General features: G+C 39.1%; 1 protein-coding gene and 1 long non-coding RNA gene across 3 annotated transcripts in view; both read right to left on the bottom strand.

Moving 5' to 3' along the window:
- Nucleotides 1-411: 411 nt before the first annotated feature.
- Nucleotides 412-737, bottom strand: LOC124267823. The gene is made up of 2 exons (XR_006896136.1): nucleotides 688-737; nucleotides 412-576 (listed from the first exon to the last, which is right to left on the bottom strand). It is a non-coding gene; the product is annotated as an uncharacterized LOC124267823 (long non-coding RNA).
- Nucleotides 738-13,101: 12,364 nt separating this feature from the next.
- Nucleotides 13,102-23,212, bottom strand: part of LOC124267820 (E3 ubiquitin-protein ligase MIB2-like) — a 72,882-nt gene continuing 62,771 nt past the window's right edge. For both annotated transcript variants that reach the window (XM_046702816.1, XM_046702817.1), the window contains exons 12-18: nucleotides 22,339-22,495; nucleotides 20,718-20,872; nucleotides 19,519-19,642; nucleotides 14,517-14,619; nucleotides 14,011-14,091; nucleotides 13,534-13,712; nucleotides 13,102-13,283 (exon numbers count right to left, since the gene is read on the bottom strand). In XM_046702816.1, the coding sequence (XP_046558772.1) occupies nucleotides 13,627-13,712; nucleotides 14,011-14,091; nucleotides 14,517-14,619; nucleotides 19,519-19,642; nucleotides 20,718-20,872; nucleotides 22,339-22,495 (706 nt within the window). In that variant the 3' untranslated portion in view covers nucleotides 13,102-13,283; nucleotides 13,534-13,626. The remainder of the gene's footprint in view (nucleotides 13,284-13,533; nucleotides 13,713-14,010; nucleotides 14,092-14,516; nucleotides 14,620-19,518; nucleotides 19,643-20,717; nucleotides 20,873-22,338; nucleotides 22,496-23,212) is intronic.

Consider the following 23,212-nt stretch of genomic DNA (forward strand, 5'->3'; position numbering starts at 1 on the left):
GGACATCTGATGAGAGATCGGACACATAAGGTGTCTGGATAATGGGGGCTGCACATCCTCCCTCAGGAACCACAAATGGTGAATAGATTGAGCAGAAGATAATCTCTTGGGTGTTAATCAGATGATGCAAACTAAATACTGGGTAGAATACATAGCGTAAACTTCTTGTTAGTGAAGTCTCCTCCATCCTGCTGGGCTCGTCCGCTCTGCAGATGTCTCTGAGGAACCTTTAAAGATCAAACATTATGCAATTTGGTGTCCAGTTATGTACCTGAAGTGGTCCTTTAGCTTGTCAGTGATTGATGTTAGAGTTTCAATATGAGTGCATAATCCAGGATTTCATTGTGATGCTGGTTTAGGTTGATGCTGTGTGTTTTACTGTAGTATCTTCATATGTCTGCATCCTCACACTGACATTGTGTACATTGGCCCTGTAGACACTACCCATACAGATGTGCACACCGGTTGTCACACATGTAGCAGCAAGCACCTGTTGTCACACATGTAGCAGCAAGCACCGGTTGACATCGATATCAAGCAGCAAGCACCTGTTGTCACACATGTAGCAGCAAGCACCTGTTGTCACACATGTAGCAGCAAGCACCTGTTGACATCGATATCAAGCAGCAAGCACTTGTTGTCACACATGTAGCAGCAAGCACTTGTCACACATGTAGCAGCAAGCACCTGTTGACATCGATATCAAGCAGCAAGCACGTGTTGTCACACATGTAGCAGCAAGCACTTGTCACACATGTAGCAGCAAGCACCTGTTGTCACACATGTAGCAGCTAGTACGTGTTGTCACACGTAGCAGCAAGAACCTGTTGTCACACATGTAGCAGCAAGAACCTGTTGTCAGACACATGTAGCAGCAAGCACCTGTTGATATCATATCAAGCAGCAAGCACTTGTTGTCACACATGTAGCAGCAAGCACCTGTTGTCACACATGTAGCAGCTAGCATGTGTTGTCACACATGTAGCAGCTAGCACCTGTTGTCACACATGTAGCAGCAAGAACCTGTTGTCACACATGTAGCAGCAAGAACCTGTTGTCACACATGTAGCAGCAAGCACCTGTTGACATCGATATCAAGCAGCAAGCATTTGTTGTCACAGATGTAGCTTCACACACATCTCACATATCAGGACTATCTGTATGGGTATTTATTATGGATAGTGCAGGTAGAAAAAAAATCAAAGACTGTTGTCAATTTGGTATGGTTCAATATGATATATGTGTCTAATAGTTCAGACCTATTCAAGATTTATATGAACAAACAGCCCCCAAATAGGAATTTTTACACTCATCCTTATTTTGTAAGTTTTGTTTTGAGTATATACTTAAAACTACTCCTGGAGATATAATTATGGATAACATAATGCACTGGCATATGTTATCAATAATTATGTTTTGGTGCCATCTAGAGACAATAAGACAACCCACGGCTGATCCCATCAGTGTTGAATATTTTCACTGAACGCATCGGTTAACATTTACATTCTATTTGTTCCTATACTTGCTGAGATCAGTATATCTTCGTAAGATAATCTTTTGACATATATCTGCTGTAAACGATTGATCAGTGAAGTTATTCATTTACAGCAGGTTCAGTTTCGTGGGTAAATGTGTGATAGTATATGTCCTATATGATTAGTATAATGTTCGAACATGTCAATCCTGTAAGTACTATAGATGTTGCACAGAGTGTCACTAGAGAAGTAACGACCAGCAATGTCTACTGTTAATTAGTCAGTGACAGCAAGCCTCAGTGAGAGTTACTGGGGTATCACGTGCAATGTTTAACTGTACGCATTCAGTCTGTATGTCAGTCTGCAGATCATGTGACATAATACCCGACCTTCCTGGTATACAAGCTGTGCATACAATCACTGGCTTCACACACAAGCTTCTGGACATAAGCATATATTCTGCTGTATATTGGATATATAGTAATACATTAAGCCTTAGGTGAAAGAAATTCATAAAAGCTGACGATCTGGGAAACAAGACCAAGTCACAGAACTGGCTGACCAAAGATTAGTTCTTAGCAGTTTGTATTCACAAGAATAAACATATGGATCTGATAATCATTTGGTCAGATCTTAGCTGTCTGTGAGTTGGTCTAACATGTTCATTTGTAAGATCACTCAGTGCACTTACAAAATTGACAAGGGGGTACTTTATGATGACTTAGAATATTTATCAGAGACAGGTGGGACTGAACAAGTGATGTGCCTGAAAGACTTTTACATTAATAGTTCCTTGGCAGTCACATGTTCCTTCTGGGCTGCAGTTGTCTGTATTATGTACAACTGGGCTGTCATGTATGTGTGCCATCTAGTAAGGGTGTGCTGATACAGACGACTGACAGGTCTAAAAGGTGGCCAGGAAGTGCTTGTCTAAACTGGGCTCGTCATTCAGTGATTGTGGCATGGAGATTCAGGCCAAGAATTCCCACCAGTATTGGGCTGAAGAATCACTTGTCTTTTACAGTCTGACAAATGTCTTTGTTTTTACTGGCTTCAAGGTTTTAATTCTTTAGATACATGTAGCGAAATGAGTTTTGTTCTCATATTGAGAATTTTCATTGAAATCCATTGTCAAATGTGTGTTATTTACAGCATGTCATCACTGTGTATGTTGATCCACGGTTATGTTCCTTGACATATATCTCCAATCATTTGTATAAAAGCATGTGAACTAGTTGGTCCCATTATATATGAATATGGATGTTAGGTTGTGCAGGGACGCAAGGTAGGTTAGTAGGTGATACTGTCACAGAGGACAGGAAGGGACGACCAGTATGACATACAACCTGGTACACCATTGGTGGTATACTATGCATATGGTTAATGACAATCTTTTAACTGGTGGATCTGTAGACCAGTCTGTTCTGGCACAGGTAGATTGGCAGGGTTGTAAAACAAACAGGGATTCATCTAGGATTCTAAATTGAATGCCAATTCAGAAGTTTACAACAAACATTTTTTATTATTTTTTAAATTTAGAGGTATTTTAACATTGTAATTTTAACTTCAATTAATGCAGTGATGTGAAACGAAGCGCTGAGGCCTTTCCTCCTTGTTAATTGCTACTGGAATACAAGGCACCTCTGATATTAGTAAAGACTGTGGTTCCATGAGTTGGTGACCCTTGCTGACCTTCTGTGACCTCTGAGTTCTAGATAAATCCCTGACCAGTTGGTTGAGTTTACTTGGTGCCAGAACTGTGTATATTAAAACCATTCTTTTGTCTGTTTGGAATATGCAGGTAATGGACATCAAATGACTTGTATTACCGAATATGTTTTCAAATCATTGTTCAGTTGAAATTAAAATGTGAAGACAAGACCACATGTCTAAACTAGTAATCAGTTTTTATTTGAACCCATGTGTTGTTTTGTTCCAATGGTTTAGTGAAAAATTTCCTTTGAAATTGTGTTCCTTGCCGCCAATACCCTACCTGTCTTGCTGACCAGCGCTGTGTTCTTGTAGGTTACAAATTTTTGTATGTTGTATGTTAAATTTAGTTACACAGATCAGATACATGATTTAAGGCAGGTGCTTGATATCTGTCTGTCTAACAAGCCAATTTTATCAACATGTGTATTTGTCCTACTTCCTTCAATTCATATTAGAGCAGAGGGCATTGGATTCAGCATTTAAAACATTAGTCAGCATTTTCTTCATCCAAGATGGAGTGTAATGTAGATCTACAGGGTCATGTTTCATTCAACTCAACTCCTTCAAGTCCAAGAACAATTCAGTCTATGGCTGTAGCCAGTCAGATACTAGTTCGGTTCCCATCCGATAAGAGAACCATGATCAGCTACAGGATCTGCCATGCAGATTTGGATCCGTTAAAATCACCTGGTCATGAGATCTGATGATCCATGGTCCTTCACTAAAATAGCCGTGCTAAACAAATCACCAGTAAATATCTGTGTCCTGTCTTTTGGTAAGGTTTCCTTCTTGTGAAGCTGGGTCCTGATCCACAAAGCGTTCATAATGTTACAACATGTCGTAACTCTATAGTTTATCACAGGCTTATGAATGTCGTAGGGCTACGACCACCTTGTGGATCAGGACTCTGGTTTCTCACATACAACCCACCTGTCACATTGACTTCAAGAAATGTTCATGCTTTACAGTTTCATGTAAATTTAAAAAGATACTCCAGTTTTTAAGAAAATAATTCTTTTCAATTTTTTCTCTTGTGTGAGTTAAAAATAAAATGCTATTCGGCAGGAATATTTCACTTATACATGAATTGTGTACCAAGAGTATATTATAATCCTACCTTGCCATCACGTTTATAGCAATACTTAGTGATGCTAGAAAATTGAGAAACAAAATGTGATACAGTAGAGTTTCAAGTTTTTATTCAGTTTGACTCTTCTCATCCTTGATTTGCAGGTCAAATTAAGTGCCATAGATTTCATTGCGTGTTCAGGAATTGACTCCTTCCTGTTTGGTGAAGTCCTGCTGTAACTTGACCATTACATATCACCTGTAGAAAGCAATGTCCACTTTCCTTCGCATATTTGAATATTTGTCATTTGTACATTGTCTTTGAGATTATCCCATGTACAGTAAAACCCTGTTTATTTATACAGTTCCTGACCCAGTAAAACCCTGTTTATTTATACAGTTCCTGATCCAGTGAAATTGTGTAAATGTCCAGATAACAAGATGATACAGGAACAGTGGGTGTTATGTCAGTACATCCAGGCTCTGCCGACTGACAGGGTTTTGCTGTATTTTTGTGTATAATTTGTTTAGTTGTAGATGTGTTTCTTGTTAAAACAGAAGTAGGCATATTGTGTGTAAAGATTTGTCTTTTCCTCACTACATCATGCCTAGCAGTGCTGACTCTTATGACCTCTGTACACAGAGTTACTGCTCTTGGCTACACAGAGTTACTGCTCTTGGCTGTACAGAGTTACTGCCCTTGGCTGTACAGAGTAACTGCCCTTGGCTGTACAGAGTAACTGCCCTTGGCCTTGTCAGGATTTTTTATGTTCTTTTTTAGTATGATCCCTAGGCTCTCAGCACAACCGACATTCCCTTGGGTATTGTCATCTGTATGTGTCAGATTTTCCACACTGAATTAAGAATATATGATGAAGTATTTAGATAAAGTGTTTACAAGGCATTTTAAGGTGATAAAGATGAATTTTCTTATAGATAATAACTTCCTAATTTTTTTGTATTAGTGTTATAGTGCTACTTCCCTTTATGAATGGATTATAGGAAAAACCCTTTTGATATGATAATCTATCATAAGAATATTTTAAATGCGTAAAAAGATAAATACTGACACACAATGTGACTCTTCTGTTTGGAAAGTGTTTTAATCAACTGAATGATGCAAAATTGTTTATATTTATCTGCATATATCTTTTGTGATGTAGATGATGCATGTGTTGTGTACATGTTTAATATACCAGATGTTTTAATATAGCCACTGTCAGCAACCTTCCACAAGTGCTAGCTGGGGGTATACTTGTCATAATCTGCACCAGGTAGAGTGTGAAATCTGCACAGGATTTAATGTTTTCCAAGGAGGATTGTTCCACCTGTTAGCCTATTTGATAGGCACATTGGTGATTTTTTGTTGCTTTTATTATCAAGTATCTTACACATGGACACCTTTTAATCCTTTCCCAAATAAGAACCAATTTGCTTGGTGACATTCGTACCTTTGATTATTGTAGACAGAAGCAGGAGACTGAGAGGCTGTGCACATTCAAATGTGGCTGCATGTCTAGTAGTACATAAACAACACTCTCAATACTGGTGACCTGTTATAATTAGTATTTTTCTCATGATAAGTTTGTATGATAAAGATATTCTAGTCTGAAGTATTTACTAGTCAAAAATTTCGTTTTTCTTTTTCTTTTTAAGCTTTTCAGATCTCAGAATTATAGCTTTGGCACTGCATCCTAATGTACCTTTAGGGCCATCAACTGCACAAATGTCTGCAGCAAATAATCTTAGCATACCAAGACATCTCTCTGTGAGACAGGACATTTTGTGGCTTATAATCCCAAATAACGGCTGTGATGGTTTTCTTGCACCAAACTCTTCTCAGCCCCAGTGACCAAGCTGTAAAGGTTCCTTTGTAAAACATACTGCTTATGTTGATTGTTAAGAGACGCAAAGCCATGCACACATCACCTCACTTGCTTCCTTCGGCATGTCACCTCTTCAGTTCTCAGCTTCCATGTTCGTAGGTAGGTCTCCTTCCTACTGGGCCCTTCTCCTTCTGCGGCACTTTTCTAGACCTTGAGGCCCTTCTTCAGCCCTTGAGGCACTTTTCTAGCCCTTGCATCCCTTGAGGCCTTGCTCTAGACCTTGCGGCCCTTCTCTAGCCCTTGTGTCCGTTTTGTTTTTCTAAATCCATGAAAACTGTAAGAACAGGTAACACTCATTACATGGCAACATATAGATATTGGCTGAATATAACTATACCAAAACAAGTTTTTGAACAACAAGAAAAAATGTTTTGTTGTTTTGGTGTGCAATTTTTGAAAATATTTGTTCCTGTTACATCTGGAGTATTATGCCAGTATACTTTGTGTCATTTATGGTTTTTAACAACTTTGGCCGAATATGTCTGTTTTGAGATTCACTTGGTCTGATTTGGATTCCAAGGTGTGAAAAGTGTTTTTCTGGATTGCATATTGCATGCTTGATTTTAAAGGACAACTTCTTTCTCAAATGATATGCACCGAATTCTGTGTCATTTTTAATGAAAACATTCTCAAGAAATAATATATGAGAAGAAATTATTAATATTATTTAATTATCAGTGCTTGCCAGCTTGCTGTCTGACCAAGATCTGATCATCCCTGTCATTATTTAATGCCTTGTCCTTCATTGCAAATGTTGTTAATTTATTGAATACTACATTTTAATATAAGAATTAAAATCTTTTGTTCCATTATCTGTCTTTGTGCTATTCTCATCATTCCAGCTTCTAACAGGGTACATGGTAAGAAAACTACCCAGCAGCTTGTTGCTGATGAGGGAACACTATGTACAAACTCATCCTTGGATGGGTGCTTCAGATGTTGCTGATGAGGGAACACTATGTACAAACTCATCCTTGGATGGGTGCTTCAGATGTTGCTGATAAGGGAACACTATGTACAAGCTCATCCTTGGATGGGTGCTTCATGATGCATGTTCAGCCTGAGAAGACAGCTTGGACAGTTGGTAACACTAGGAAGTGGGTTTAAGCTTGGTGTTTATGCTCAGGGTGTCAGGTGTGTATGAGGTGGTGTGTGATGGGTGTTCAGGGTCTGTGAGGTGGTCATCCTCAGATGGGTGTTTAGGGTCGTTCAGGGACGTTGTTCAATCCTCAGATGGTTGTTCAATATTTCTGTCTTCTTTTTGCCTTAGTTTAGAGAATTGAGAACTGAATTACAGCCCTCTATTGCTGCTAGACTGAGAACCGCCAATGCTACTAGTCTATGCTACTACTGTCTCTGGAATTGATTTGTATTGAGGATAATATAGTTAGCTCAGGCGAGCAGACTAGAGTGGATATATAAAGAGTTGAGGCCCTTAACTGTGCAGCTATTAGTAGTACAAGGACAACGAAGAAACCTCATCATACCTGTTTCGAGATAGAACCCACTATCATGAAATTGTGCCCCTTAGGCTCCACGGCCTCTGTTAATTAAAGAAAGGAACACTGTGTTATTTAGACCGCAGGACAACCGTGGTGACCCATGGGAAGAAGAACTGGCCAACAGCAAGTTGACGTAAAGGATCGGATGGTCAGGTTTGATTTGCGTGTCATCGTATGGTGAAGTTCTATTATGGTTTGATTGCTCATGATTGTAAAGCTGTTGTGCCATAGCGGTAATATTGCCGAGTGTTGCATAAAATAACAGTCGACTGCCGGTTCCAGTTAGCCATACACACCATGTCTGACCATAGGGTCCAGAACCTCAAGGTGTTGCTGTAGGTTGAAGGCGACTGCACTCGGAATAATGTATGTGGAATAAACTCTGGTCTGCAAGCTCCAACCCTTTTATCATTAGACATCCGTCAGGACGCTTTTAGTGAAGTCCTCAGAGGCAAACGCTGTCACACAAAACACAAGACAATCTGACACAGCACGGAGAAACAGTCCAAATGACCTGCCGTAGCTATGCAAATGAGTTCACAATTAGGGGCGATGGGGTAGCCTAATGGTTAAAGCGTCCTGGGTTCGATTCCCCACATGGGTACAATGCATGAAGCCCATTTCTGGTGTTCCCTGCCATGACATTGCTGGAATATTGCGAACAGCGGAGTAAACCCGAACTCGATAACTCAGTTAGTTGTGTGCGTGTGTGACCACCTTGTACAATGTTGCTGGCCTGACACCGCCTCATTGAGGCCAGTAATGGTTCAAGGAAGATAATAAGGAACATCTTGAGAATGACACTCTTTATCTGAGGGAGGAGGATAAGCCGGAATTCTGCAATACTGTTGGCAGGATTTTGAAAGCGGTTCATTCGATGTCATCCAAGATATGTTCGCAATGCAGGGGAACAGCACAACATTGTCCTGAATCAACATGTAGCCTGACGTGATACACTTTCCTTCTTGGGCAGCAGTCCTATTGGAAAACAACCGTTTTCAAAGCCCTGACCTTCAGCATAACGACATATTTTGTGCAGTCGAATTTCCATGATGAAAGCGTGGAAGGTTACAGCCCTAAGTTTCAATGTAATCGAACTCGGTTCAAAACTAAGCTCGAGTAGCAAATGGACACAGGGTATTTATACAGAAATTCAAGACACTATTAATCATGATATATAAATAAAACAATTTCAACAAGACATTCTGAAATACATATATTTGGTTATACAGGGAGTTAAACAGTTCACTACAGAAACATCTATTAACATCGTGGTGATATTCACTTACAAACAATATTGGATCGGATGATATCATGTTTATATCCTAGACCTGTTCACTAGTATGTGTGTATGCTTAATTCAAAAATTATAAACATATGCTCGTTTTGTGAAATTACTTTCTATGTAGGCTAGTGTTGGGAATTGGTTAAAATCTCATAATTGATGATTGGTTCGTTACTACCGATCAATCATCGAAAATAATTGGTTAGCGTCATTTATGAAATTTGTTAATGCACAAAAAAATAAGGATAAAACCGTAGTTAGCGTTTTGTCACACCGAAGGGCTTTGGCAAAAATTTCACGTGATATCTTATTGCTAAAAGCGGATGACTAGTATGTTATGGAACATAAATTTCTTGGTGTCTTTAGGATAAATTCAATCATGACTTGGAACGAGCTTATCGTGCTTATGAAATGTAACAGACAAAACCAACCGTGTGAAAATATTGTTGATGAAAACAAGTGTTCCAGAATTGTTTGTGTTTGATTATGAGAAAACATGATCGATTGCTTGGTCGTTTAGTCACTGCGACCAATCTTCGATTATTTCAATTAATCGGATCACCACTAATGTAGGTATAGGTGCACACACCCCAGAGTCACGTCTAAAATATGAAACGTATGCTTCATGATTTTCATCGGAGATTATTTATGATGGAAGTAAGAAAACAAAGGTATAACATCTATCATTAATGAAGTTTCGCCATCGAGACATTAGTGTTATATGTTGCAAATTAGATATTTCACCGATTCTCAGAGAGAATGCCCAATCATCTATTTCTTATGTCGTTTTGATTTGTATTTGTTTAACAGACGACTGTACACTAATAAAAGCCAAATACGCATCCAGTACTACCAAGTAAACATGGTATAATTCGTAGAAATCAACTGGAAATCACTATTTTGTTTGTAACAATCAAAACATGTGTCACAATTTATTCATTCTTGGTGTCGCCAAAGCTGTAGTGTTTCAACAAATGGATACAATCAGTATGTTTACCATAAAGGCGTTTAAATTCACTGCCCATAGGTTGTACGTACATGAATGTAAAACCTATGAAATAATGAAGGGATTATCATAAGAAACAAAACAAATGTGACACTATGAAATATGTCGCCACAATAGCGGTAATCTACCTTACAGAATGTAAAATGCGATGTAAAATGCATATATATACATTGTATATTGACAAACATTTCTTTTGAAAGCTCGCAAGGTTTTACTGTATATATTATATGTACAAAAAGTGTCATCTTGGAACACATCATACCATATATAACTTAAATAAATTAACCGTACACACAGGCGAACCTGGTCAAACAGGAGTTGTGTTAAGCATGAAAGCTACGTTACCATTACTATACGGAAACATGAATAACAGCTACCTATGAAAGTGATTAGAATGAATGGTTTGTGTTTTCATAGTTTAAAAAAAACGAAAAGGGAGTGCAGTATGCTTCCAGTCAAGTTAATGGTAGTTTGCAAACGGTGAAAGTAATCTACGTTATGAAATCTACGCTACCACCTGATATGGAATCTTACAAAATCTTACTGGAAATAGAAGATTTCGGTCCGTAGCATAGTCAGAGAACCCAGGCAAATAATTTGATAATCTACAACAGTTACCACCGGTTGCTGTCACATGATCGCAGCACTTCAGTGATATTTAACGAAATTCAAATTTGAAAGGGAAACTTCATCTTTATTCGGGGAATTACCTATGAAACAGGAAGGAATGTTTGTTAATTACTTCATTATAGGGATATAGTTTCACAATATTTCAAAAACAGTTGTTCTGCTGTTGAGAATTTCTTCGGTAGAAACATTTGGAAATGATCACTATATTTGGGCGTCGTTAGCCATCATTTCAAATGACTGACAGAAGTTGTATTTCGTGAAACTTGTATCAATTCTGTTAGCACCACATATATATTTTTAGACATATTGATATTTACCCTAAACGTATGATATTTCGATCTCTTAAGAAAACTGCAACATATCTTTCCCCCTCAATTTTGTACTCACTCATCAAAGTATGGTAACGTAGATTGCAATGAATGAAGTAATACCTTCATAACTATCACATGTTCCGGTAGCTGTTATGAATATTTTATTTATCATCAAGTAGCAATAATGACTTTCGTATATGGTAAGTTGTTGTAAAATCAGTCTATATGAGGACGATTATTACGTCCAATGAATTAGTTTGTAAGGTAACGTAGATTACAGTTTTGTAACGTAGATTACAAACCATGATTGTTGAATGCTGACAGACTGGGCAAGACTCGTGCCGAGATCCAGCGGGATTACGGACAAGGGAATAGGGAGAAAGGGGGAATGAATGTTATTCATGTGAACACGTGTTTTTGGTGCAAGTCTGAAATCTACGTTACAAAGGCATGCATTGGCAACCAGATCAATAATATTACTTGTTATAAATGCTGTTGTATTGTCAGTGAAGTTCATGATATTACCTCTCAGATGTCGATTCTTTTTGTCACCTTCTTTGGCGTAAAGAACTGTACTTAACAGTATAACATAAAGTGAAATTTTCAAGAGCTTTGACATGATCAAGTCTATTGTTATAATGCTAACAAACTCAATTGAGTGGAGAGGATGTTACCTGTACAATGTTGTTTCCTTAACGAAACACAACTGTGGGATTAACGACTGAACTTTGTGAATGATATCTCCCTTCAATGTGTTATGCAGCCATCATAAAGAACAGTCACGTAGATTATAACGACCGTGTAGGGTGGTGTTCCATGAGATGTGATGGAAGTTTTACAAGCTCCCTTTGAGTGCAACATTTTCTGATTTTCGTTCTTGACACTTTCTTCAATAGAACAGCAACAACAAGTGACAGAATTATTGTCTTTAATTTTTTACGATTTGTCTTTCAAATTCGAGTCAACTCTTGACGTCAGGTCACGTGACGTCAACACTGCTCTTTAACTCCTGCCGTTTCCGGAACACAGTTAGTTTTTGGATATAAATGTTGACTTCAGAAAATAAAATTCGTCTTCAAGCTGTTTTATTTTACATGCTTTTTAAATGATTGGAATTCAGATTTTTACTGTATATATCCTTTATGCAACGAATTTATCGCTACCTATTGTGACGCATGTTTGGAGCCATCTTGGAAACCAAGAGGTTTTATGTGTTCTGCGCTATTCCCTTCGGACTATTCGTGACTATAGATGTAGAGAGACTCTTCTTGTCTCGAAATCGATTGTCCCTCATATGTGATGGAAAATCACATGCCTGCACAAAAATACACGATACAGAGAGGCGTAACGTTGCACGCACACTACGTTTGATGTTTAACTTCTTTGCCTAATATACAGATGTAAATATTTGATGTTGCTTAATCTCAAGGAGCAGTTATATATAAGAAATATCTACAAGTTTGCAATGGTATACTATAGCAAAACGCAATATGAAAACGCATGTAGTGTGAGCGGAAAAAACGCAACGCAACGCCTACAAAATCGGACACGTGCATCCTAAACTGCACATTTCTTCTCCTCGGCTAAGCAGTTACTGGATGGAGCAATCATCGCCGATCTTGTTTCCATCTGAAAAACAACAACAACATGATAACCATTACATACAAAGAGAAGAAGAAGGAGAAGAAGACATTTTAAATTATTATCCCATACGCAGACATAGCAAAATGTCTTGAAATACAATATGTCAGTTACTATGCAGCACTGTCCGTCATCTAAGGGGTAAATAGAATTAGGAAAATATCGGCCTCAATTCCTAGTCTGATGTCAGTATTGTTCGGCTAGCGTGGTTTGGCCTGTGCCTCTGTGCATATGAGGCGTACAATGAGGTAAGTTAATTTCTTAAGTATCATACCTATTGCCGGGGATGCAAACAGATCCCAGACCCGCTACAGACACTGAGACAGTCAGGTATGTCACCGTATTCCAGTTACATCACTGCATGTCTGTTTAATGTAGGGGAGAAAACCCGCGGTAATGCTGGTCGTACACGTGGACAAAGTTTGTGAGTGAGTGAGTTTAGTTTTAAGCCGCTGACAGAAATATTCCAGCAATATCACAGTAGGGGGACACTGAAATGACACAAGGGTTTGACATAACATTTTCACCTTGACAGGCCAGCGTGAGATACTGGTGATACAACGATGATGTTGCAGCGTTCCTCTCACCTTCTCCGACTCTTCTGTGGACGTCCCTGCCACAGATGCCACACTGACGTACAGACTTGCAGCAGAGGGGACAGGTGTCCTTGTGGCCACAAGGCAGGTAGACAGCAGAGGCTCTGACGTTCTGACACTTGGAGCACAGCAGCAGCCGTCCACGGGAACTGGTGGGCCGGCCCGACTCCCTGGAGTTGTTAATAATTGTAATGATGAATATAAATAACCACTGCAAAATATAATCTGTGTTCATGCTGGCTATGAAACTCCGTCTAAAATCCAAACTTCGCACAGATTCCTGTTGCACAACATTTAAAACGTCATTGCTGTATGAAGCGTGAGGAAAAGACAAATTCCTGATATTACATACACTTTATATCCCTGCACGACTTGTGATGACGTCAGCTGAAAACACTTGAATCGACAGTTGCAACTCACTTTGACTTTCGGAACGAGGCTACTGCCTCCTTTATTCTGTCACTCCGGCACATATCAGACGGGGTCATGTTGCTATGGTTACGAATATCCGGGTTAGCTCTGTGCTCGATAAGGAAGGTGGCGATTCGCACTCTTGCTTCCTCGTCCATCCGGGGAAGTTGACCCATCAGAATTTGCAGCTGGATGGACATAAAGTATTGTTATGTCGATGTGAATTTCGTTCATAAGTGAATGTGTCCACATTATAATGTTCAATATGGCTCCAAGAGACTGTTAGGTGTTAATTGATGCTGCCCGAAGCTCTACCCAGGGAGGCTACTGGAATAGCCTGGACAGTCTCTTCACATACAACCCATACAAGACAACAGTGTTTTACTGACTCTTGAAATCCTTTTCAAACAGCCGAGGACCAGTCAATATATGAACGTTCCCGCTAAGACACCTATCCCCATTAAAGACACAATCATTCCCACCTACCATCAACCCTCCAGTCTTCCCCATCATTGTGATATGGAGAGGGGGTGTCGCCATCTTTGTCTTGAGCATTTACCTCGGCGCCTGTAAGACAATAAACTTCAAATGATCACACGGCAGTTGACTGAGTCCACCTCTATCGTTGTCGGATAGCGGCCTGGCTGAACCTTCTGTGACATATGCGATATCGACGTGAGGAATGAAAACATCTCTTACAGTAAGTCCCAATAGCAGTGGTTGTTGGTATAACATTGAACTAGGGAGTGGTCTACCATAATACTTTGTGCATTGGTTCGAATCTCAGGTTTACTCCGATTAAGATTCATTGTTTGCAAGAACCGAACTTGTGTTCGTAACATTCTACAACGTCGTAAAGTTGACAATGTGCGTAGCTGTTGGCTTTTCTCTGATGTACGCTGACATGCCATGATTTAACTGTAGTACTGTTCATGGTGACGCCTAACAAGCTCACTCACTCACTCACTTACGTATAGACAGATGTTCCTTACCATTGTCCACAAGTGTCTTGACAGGGTCGAAGTAGGCATTCTCACAAGCCAGATGTAGCGCTGATTTTTGTAACGCGTTTTTTGCTCTCAGGTCAGCCTTGTACTGAGGACAAGAGGGGCACAGCTGCTTTATCAAGGTTACAACGTCCAAGGTCAAGGTTAAACTTCAGTTTCAAAAAGTTATTTGCAGGAACGTCTCCAAATGTGATGTACTTGTTTTTTCTGGGTGGATAGTGGGCATTTGCTGTGACGGGATATCCTAGTGTGGTCACTATTTAATAGTGCTTCAGAAACAGATGCTAATGATTCAGTCGTAAAAGTACAATGTGCTATCCTGCAGTGATATAGGGTATAACTGTACTGTGTTTAACGAGGTGAGGTGAGGTGAGGTGAGGTGAGGTGAAATTGGGTTTAACGTCGTGGTTGAGAATATTTCGCTCATATGACGACGTGCATGCATGTGTATGTGTATGTGCGGCTGCTTGTTCTAGCCCAAACTTAAGCTTGTTTTATAGTGCTAGCCCACTGAGATACCATGCCGCAGTGAAGCATGAATACCCCACTCACACATTAAACTGACTCCGAGCCGACCAGTCCTTGTTGTACCCATTAATGCCGAGCGCCAGGCAGGGACCAACAAGTACCATATTTTAACGTCTTTTGGTATGACGCGGTCGGGGATCGAACCCGCGACCTTCCGCTCTCCGGGCGGACGCTCTCACCACTACACCACGGGGGGGGGGTCTGTTTAACGAAAGGGGACGTATACCGGTGGTTGTACAGCAGCAGAGACACGACCCATCGCCGGTATAACCACCGGTAGACGTCCCCTTTCGTCAAACACAGTACAGTTATACCCTAATTATGGGAATGGTTTTGTGACGTATATGTACAACCTACCATCCGTTCAGATGCTGAGTGTTCATCAAGATAGACATCATATACGCTATTCGAAATGTTTCAATACTAAATAGATTGAATGCAATGTAATTCAATGTTTCTAAAAACGAATCTAGAAAGCCATATTTGTAAAGATCTTAATTATATATATTGGAAGTAGATTAGTACAGCAGTATTATGTGATATTGACATACATTGGTCTATACAATCCATATCTGTTACATATATAGAGAATACTACATGAGGTCTCATTACATACGAATAATACGAAACGAGTGTCCTTCCTATGGTATCTGACCGAGCTGAACGAGTGTCCTTCCTATCGTATCTGACCGAGCGAAAGCGAGGTCAGATACCATAGGAAGGTCACGAGTTTCGTATTATTCGTATGTAATGAGACCGAGTGTGGTATTTTATTTATTACCCACGTCTTACATGCATTAAATTGACAAAATAGCGTATTTTTTGTTATTTTTATGGTTTCAAACCGAAACCGGTTTCATAAAGAGGTTGTGGGAAAGTTCGTACTGCAGTACAATATTTGCATGACGTCACACTGTAATGACGTCACTGCCTTGGTAACCGACGTCACGATGCATGTCAGTTGTCATCGCCTCGTACAGCCTCCTACAGTAACCTACTCCGCAGCACCGCGTTTCTTGGTTTGCAGTTGCTTCATTTGGCTAACATCACTGGTGGAAACATTGCGTTTATACTTTTCGACGGATATGTCTCAGTTCGACTCATAATAAAACAGCGACACGGCAACGTTCGCAATGTTTACATTCCCACAATGCATTTAAGTTGTAGAATGAATGAATTCACGTGTTTGTTAAGAATGAAAAAATAGTTAAGTCAGAATGTGACCTATTTGAGAGGTCATCGGTTATCCAATCAAATCGTTAGAATCTCAGGTCAAGTCGTTACGACACAGGTCAACGCAATACGACACTCGTGTGACGTACGAGATTAAAGTACTGTCGGAAATGCTAGAAAAATGTTTTTTGACTTATATTTAAAATTCAGAGGTATTACAGTTACTTAAATAACAAATATCACTTCAAGAAACATCTACCTAATGTAGACCGAGGGAATAAATTTTGAGACATGCTCTGAAATGTGTTTTTACTGATGAAAATACCAAACACTTTGAAAAATAAGGGTAGTGGGACCTTATTTGATACAAACATTAAGTGCCTGTGTTACGTCATCAGCATGCACGGTATCGACAGGTGAAATTGACACCTGAGCACACGCTCGGGGGAGGGGTCATCTCAATAGATATTTTCTTCAAAATGTTGAATATGTGTACGTATAGTATACGTATTGGTTATGTAAGGGATCATTTGTGTATGTGTGTTTGTTTTGAAATAAACATACGAGTTACTGTACATTGGAAAGAATCCTATCACTTGTGTTATCTTATCGATTGATTGTAGAAATGTGCAACGTTTTAATAAATGTTTTGCATGTCAAAAGTATATTTCATTGAAAAAATATGGATGTAATTCGGTCAGTTTAATCTAGTTGAGAACATTGGCCAAAGATTTAACGAAGTCACTGGTGTAGCTTCTTTAGAATATATATATTTTTCTTCTCATAAAGTTTGTAGACCGCCCGTCTAAGCACTCCCTTGTCAAAGTTGTCAAGGATGGTTTCACGTCCCAGTTTTGCATTTGAGACGGTCCCTGTCTTGTCTGATTTGTTTACAATATTGTAAACTTGTTGGTAAGACATGCCAACAGCTCTATAAGATCTGTAATAAACCCTTTCCCAACTAATGAAAGGTTTACCTCTGTCTTTTTTTAAGCAGAAAAAACTTATAAACCTTTGCAACAATCGACTGCAAATAGTTGGCCACAGTGGACGCTGTGATAAAGATGTGCATGCATGACGGGAAACTTATTTATCAAGAGTTAACATTTATATTAATATTTCTTCAATAAAGAAACGATAATTAAGTAGAGTAACACAAACATTCAACATTTATTTGTTTAGGAAAAACGTTAATTCATATTTTTACACCACCTATATGATTAGCATAAATGTAAAGACTATTTCAGACTTCTGTTGTTGAACTCTGAAAAAATCTTAAGTTGCTGTTTTGGTACCAAATTCTCTCCTGTAAACTGCCCTTTAAATACATGGGAAGGTTAAATCGATTGAAATAAAAATTAGGTAGACAATAGGCGAGTTGATATATTGACAACATAGTTCATTTATCACCTTTATAAAGATATTAAGGCTAAAAAGCATTTTTCTAGCATTTCCGACAGTACTTTAGTAAGGCATCTTTCTGAAGAAAGGGCATCATCCACAAACGTATTGTAAGCTGGTTTATGTTTCAGAGTATGTGACAATTCTAGGTCAACTTAGTCAACTTGTCGAAAATTCAGGTCATAAAAGATTTTGATGCAATTCCTCGGCCTGCTCAAAAACATTTGGCGCTAAAGTATTAAATTGGCAGGCAAACAGTTTCGGACACTTTGAAAAAGCGTCAAGTGTATGAAACTTAATTCGAAAATTCGTGACTATCAATATGTTCTTCAGTCGTATTTTACGGCACACGCAAGATCATTCTCAGGTTGAAAAGGAAAAAGTTATCTAAACGATCCCAACGAATGCCGGTTTAGAGGTACTGTACTTTAAACAGGGGCGACAACTCTATTCCTGTTTCATTCCAGTGGTACTTAATATCACCGAAGCACCCATACACTTTATTGCTGTTTTTGTTTTTGCTTATTTATTTTAAAGAATTAAACCTCTTTGATATGATTAGAAGAAGGAGAAATACATATTTGTTAAAGACATATTCTGACCCGAAAGCAGATACTCAAAAGTGCCTTTAAAATATTTCTCAAACTGAACTTTCGTGCAACCTTGCTGATATACCCCTTGTGGAATGTTAAATGAATTCGCTTGACCAAACAAATGTCACATAAAAATATCCCCAGAATTGTGAAATATAATCCCAATGTTAAAGATTAAAGTTGATTAGTTACACACAGATATAAAATTATTGTTTTGAAACTTGTAGCGATTAATAATTACATTTCCTAAAATTGTTGGAAGCACACGTATAAACTCCAAACCAGGGCCCGCAAGATCGTCAGAAATACGCTCAGTTCGAGCCATGAAAGCCGTTATGTCAAAAACCCATGTGCGTGTATTTGAATCTCTCACCGTCCATGGCACAATCCTTACTACAATCTACACGAGGCAGCATAGTTCCGTAAGCTATGTTCTTTATACGTTCAATATGACGATATATATTTGTCATGATTTCTTAACAAACACATAATGTCATAATCGGTTCAAGTACTCGGGATTATTTTTATCAAAGCACCGCACTCATTACGTGCGTTCTGATTGGTTTGTCGTATTTTCGCACATAACAAGCATCAAGAGGGGAACGAGTCTTCTTGGAGGTTACGGAAAGGGGCGAGTGGTGACGAATGATTTGATTTCCGTGTCTCGGAAAAGGATGTGGATGGGCACTTCCGAATGCCAAGTTAGAAAATGCCCTGATGAAATCGGAAATTGCTCAGATTATAAGTGACGGCATCTCTACTCAGACTGTCGAACAATCGAGGGAGCAGTTATTGTCCTGTGGCGGTTTGCTTTCGCGTAGATTAAAATTTCCGAATATATTTGTTATGAAGAGAAATCGAATCGTCTTAGATAGTTTGCATTACACTGACCCAAAACCCCAAGCGTCACTTATTTGGAATGGACGGTGAGAGTTTGCCCAGGGTTACTGTGACCTTGGATGGGAGTGTTTGGACAGAGAAGCTTTGTTTGTGTGTTGTTTTACGCCGCACTCAGCACTATCCCAGCTATATGGCGGCGGTCTGTAAATAATCGAGTCTGGACCAGACAATCAAGTGATCAACATCATGAGCATCGATCTACGCATTTAGGAACCGGTGACATGTGTCAACCAAGTCAGCAAGCCTGACCACCAGATCCTGTCAGTCGCCTCTTACGGCAAGCATGGGTTACTGAAGGCAAATTCTAACCAAGATCTTCACGGGTCAACATAAGTAACTAAGAGATGATAATAACGAGGTCTGATACTGACTGTGCATTCGATGTTACTTACCTTGATAAGAACACTGATGACATCAGCATGGCCATTGTAGGCGGCCAGATGGAGGGCCGTCCAACCATCTTCTTTTGCAGCGTTTATAACCTGTCTGTTCTTCAGAATAATCTTCTCTACGATACTGAAATACGAATGACGAAATATTTCAGTGTACCTTCTGGTTTACCTGGTAAAGTTATCATGCAAATCTGTTGTTAATTGTTTAATCGTGTTGTCAACAAATCTGCCAACACTTCCCTCACCTTGTATGGAGGGCTGAAAGGGACATAAGACATTTTGTCATGTGGACACTCACTGAAGCGGGCTATTTGCCGTGCACCTCACTCATACATCCGGTGGTCTGTTGTGATCAATAAGTTCCCGGATGCTACTGGGGAGTACTAAAGCAGCATTGTGTTTATTCGTGTGAAATTAAAATGATACTGATTTTGAAAAGTGTGTTCTTTTAATATATAATGAATATTACACAATAGTGTAAAAACTATCACATTATCTCATATAGTCAGCTTACTGTTGCAATTTTAATGACATCATATTTAGGAATAACTGTCTTCTGTATAATATGGGAAACAAAACACCTTCATCACCTGCCTCTGTACAATATGGGCAACAAAACACCTTCATTACCTGCCTCTGTACAATATGGGCAACAAAACACCTTCATTACCAAGGATTTACTCTTGTCGACGTTCTCGGGGCTTCCTAGGTTAAACCTATTGTTGTAATACATAATTAAGCCACAGTATCACATTGGGAGTGTTATTTGTTAGCGTGATGATATCTGGTGATATGCGATTTGTTTGATTTTTAAACATTTATTACTATCTGTGATTGCTTGGTAAATGTTGTTTTTAAAGTGAAATATGGTCTAACATCTAACACTGTTTTGACGTGATTAACGTATTATGCTAAAGAAGATAAATAGAATGAAACAATTAAATAAAAGTGCGTACTAAATTAACATGCACAAGCAATAACAATATTCTAACCACTTTGGTTTCACATCTATGAACGTAAGACAAATAGAAAATCGAAATAATCGATACAATTGTTCATATATTCAGCCATTGAAATATGCAGCATGCATAACACAGTGATTTCATTGTTTCTGTCTCCAGTGGGAGTCAATCTGAATGTAAGGGTGTAGTTACAGTGGAGGGACATTGGTACATCGAGGTTACAGTTGAGATGGATACCTTCCCTTCTGCCCCATCGCTGCCATGTGGATCGGCATGAATCCTTTGGCGTTTGTAATTCTGACGTCCACTCTTGGCGACGACAATATGGCGGCCACCGCCTCCAGACTGCCTTTCTCCACCGCGTCATGGAGTGCTGTGTCTCCGCTCACATCCTGTAATATATCAACATAAACAGCCGTGGTCAGTAGAGTAAACCAGCAACAACTGATACACACGAGACAGGTGGTACAGTAGTCTCGCGTTCACTCGTTATGGGTTCGATGCCCGGATGGGACAAGGATGTGTTGTGCCAGATGGACGCTTCGTGCTGTCATCTCCATTGTCGACCGACATGAAGACATCAGCTGTTCTGTGATACACACAAATACATAGTATACAGAAGTACTATAATCAGTATACACAAGTGTTATAACCAGTATAGACACGTGTTATAACCGGAATACACAAGTGATATAACCAGTATACACAAGTGCAATAACCAGTATACACAAGTGCTATAACCATACACAAGTGCTATAACCAGTATACACAAGTGCTATAACCAGTCTACACAAGTGCTATAACCAGTATACACAAGTGCAATAACCAGTATACGCAAGTGCTATAACCAGTATACACAAGTGTTATAAGCAGTATACACAAGTGTTATAAGCAGTATACACAAGTGCTATAATCAGTATACAAAAGTGCTATAACCAGTATACACATGTGCTATAACCAGTATACCCATGTGCTATAACCAGTATACATTAGTGCTATAACCAGTATACACAAGTGCTGTAACCAGTATACACAAGTGCTATAACCAGTATACACAAGTGCTATAATCAGTATACACAAGTGCTATAACCAGTATACACAAGTGCCATAACCAGTATACACAAGTGCTATAACCAGTATACACAAGTGCTATAACCAGTATACACAAGTGCTATAACCAGTATACACAAGTGCTATAATCAGTATGCACAAGTACTATAACCAGTACACACAAGTGCTATAAACAGTATACACAAGTGCTATAACCAGTATACACAAGTACTATAACCAGTACACACAAGTGCTATAAACAGTATACACAAGTGCCATAACCAGTATACACATGTGCTATAGCCAGTATACACAAGTGCTATAACCAGTATACACAAGTGCTATAACCAGTATACACAAGTGCAATAACCAGTATACACAAGTGCTATAACCAGTTTACACAACTTCATGTTACAAAGCAAAGTGCTACAGAACAAAATTGCAACCGACCCGAGTGGATGTGCAATGTTACAAAGAAATTGTTACTTCCTACAATCTACGTTTACAAGCTACAACCACATGCTACATTAATTTCAATAATCCATAACAGTACCTTCCACTAGTCTACATGTATAATATACATTTCTATACAAGTAACATGCACCAGAACACTACAGCTAGATTACACCCATATCTCACAACTGTACCTAGTGTGTCCATGCCACCCTACCAGCTACAGGATTGCACACTTCATTCTGCAGGCCATAACCTTCATGTATTTTCTTCATGTATATAAGTGCCTACTCCAGTGCTACATTGCAGACTTCAGACTGCTTCAGGCTAATACGCTACATGGGTAGACAAACACCTTGGCATTGACGTCACAGTTTTTGGTTATGAGCAGTTTGATGATCCTTGGTTGTCCGCTGTAGGCAGCCATGTGGAGAGGAGATCGGCCTTTAGTGTTGGAGGTGTTCACGTCGACTCCTGCGTTGATGAGGAACACAGCGACAGCTTCGTGTGATCTGGAGACAGCACAAAACAATGGAAATCACGAGACTACCCACAATCAACTCTAGATATATACATTCGCTGTTGGCAGTAGTGCAAAATATTCAACATAGATTGTCGTGTTTTACTTAGAATAATAGTTAGTGAGTATGTGTTTTCAAAGTAGAAACATCCTGTTTTTTTCTGAATTTTACACTGTTTTGCACAAAATTATTACTGTTTCAGAATTTGGGTGTTTGGATCCGGTGAGTAAACTCTTATTATCCAGTTGAACTGCAACCTTGACTCACGATGTAACCATTTTCTCAATGCATCCAGAGTGAGCTTATGCTTTATTTGAATACACAATCAACAGTTTCCAGTAGCTAGACAATATTTTGTTGACGTGTCCCGGTTTATGCTGGTAAAATATGATGAATAATTCTGTATTGAAACTGTTGCAATTTCGTACTTTAACACATAAATAATATCGAAATATGTCGTTTTCATAACTTGTGACGAAATACATTATTTCCAAATAAAAATATTTGGTGCACTACACGATATATGGTCAGGGAACCCTCCCTTACTGTAGGGAGATACACAAGTGTCAGATACGGAACAGCTAGACTCAAGGCTGTGATATAACCTACTTGCCAATAACCAACACCAGGGCTGTGATATAACCTACTTGTCAATAGCCAACACTAGCGCTGTGATATAACCTACTTGCCAATAGCCAACACTAGGGC

This window comes from Haliotis rubra, unplaced genomic scaffold (assembly GCF_003918875.1).
Source record: "Haliotis rubra isolate DU_JTF1 unplaced genomic scaffold, ASM391887v1 Scf134, whole genome shotgun sequence".
Classification (NCBI taxonomy): Eukaryota; Metazoa; Mollusca; class Gastropoda; order Lepetellida; family Haliotidae; genus Haliotis; species Haliotis rubra.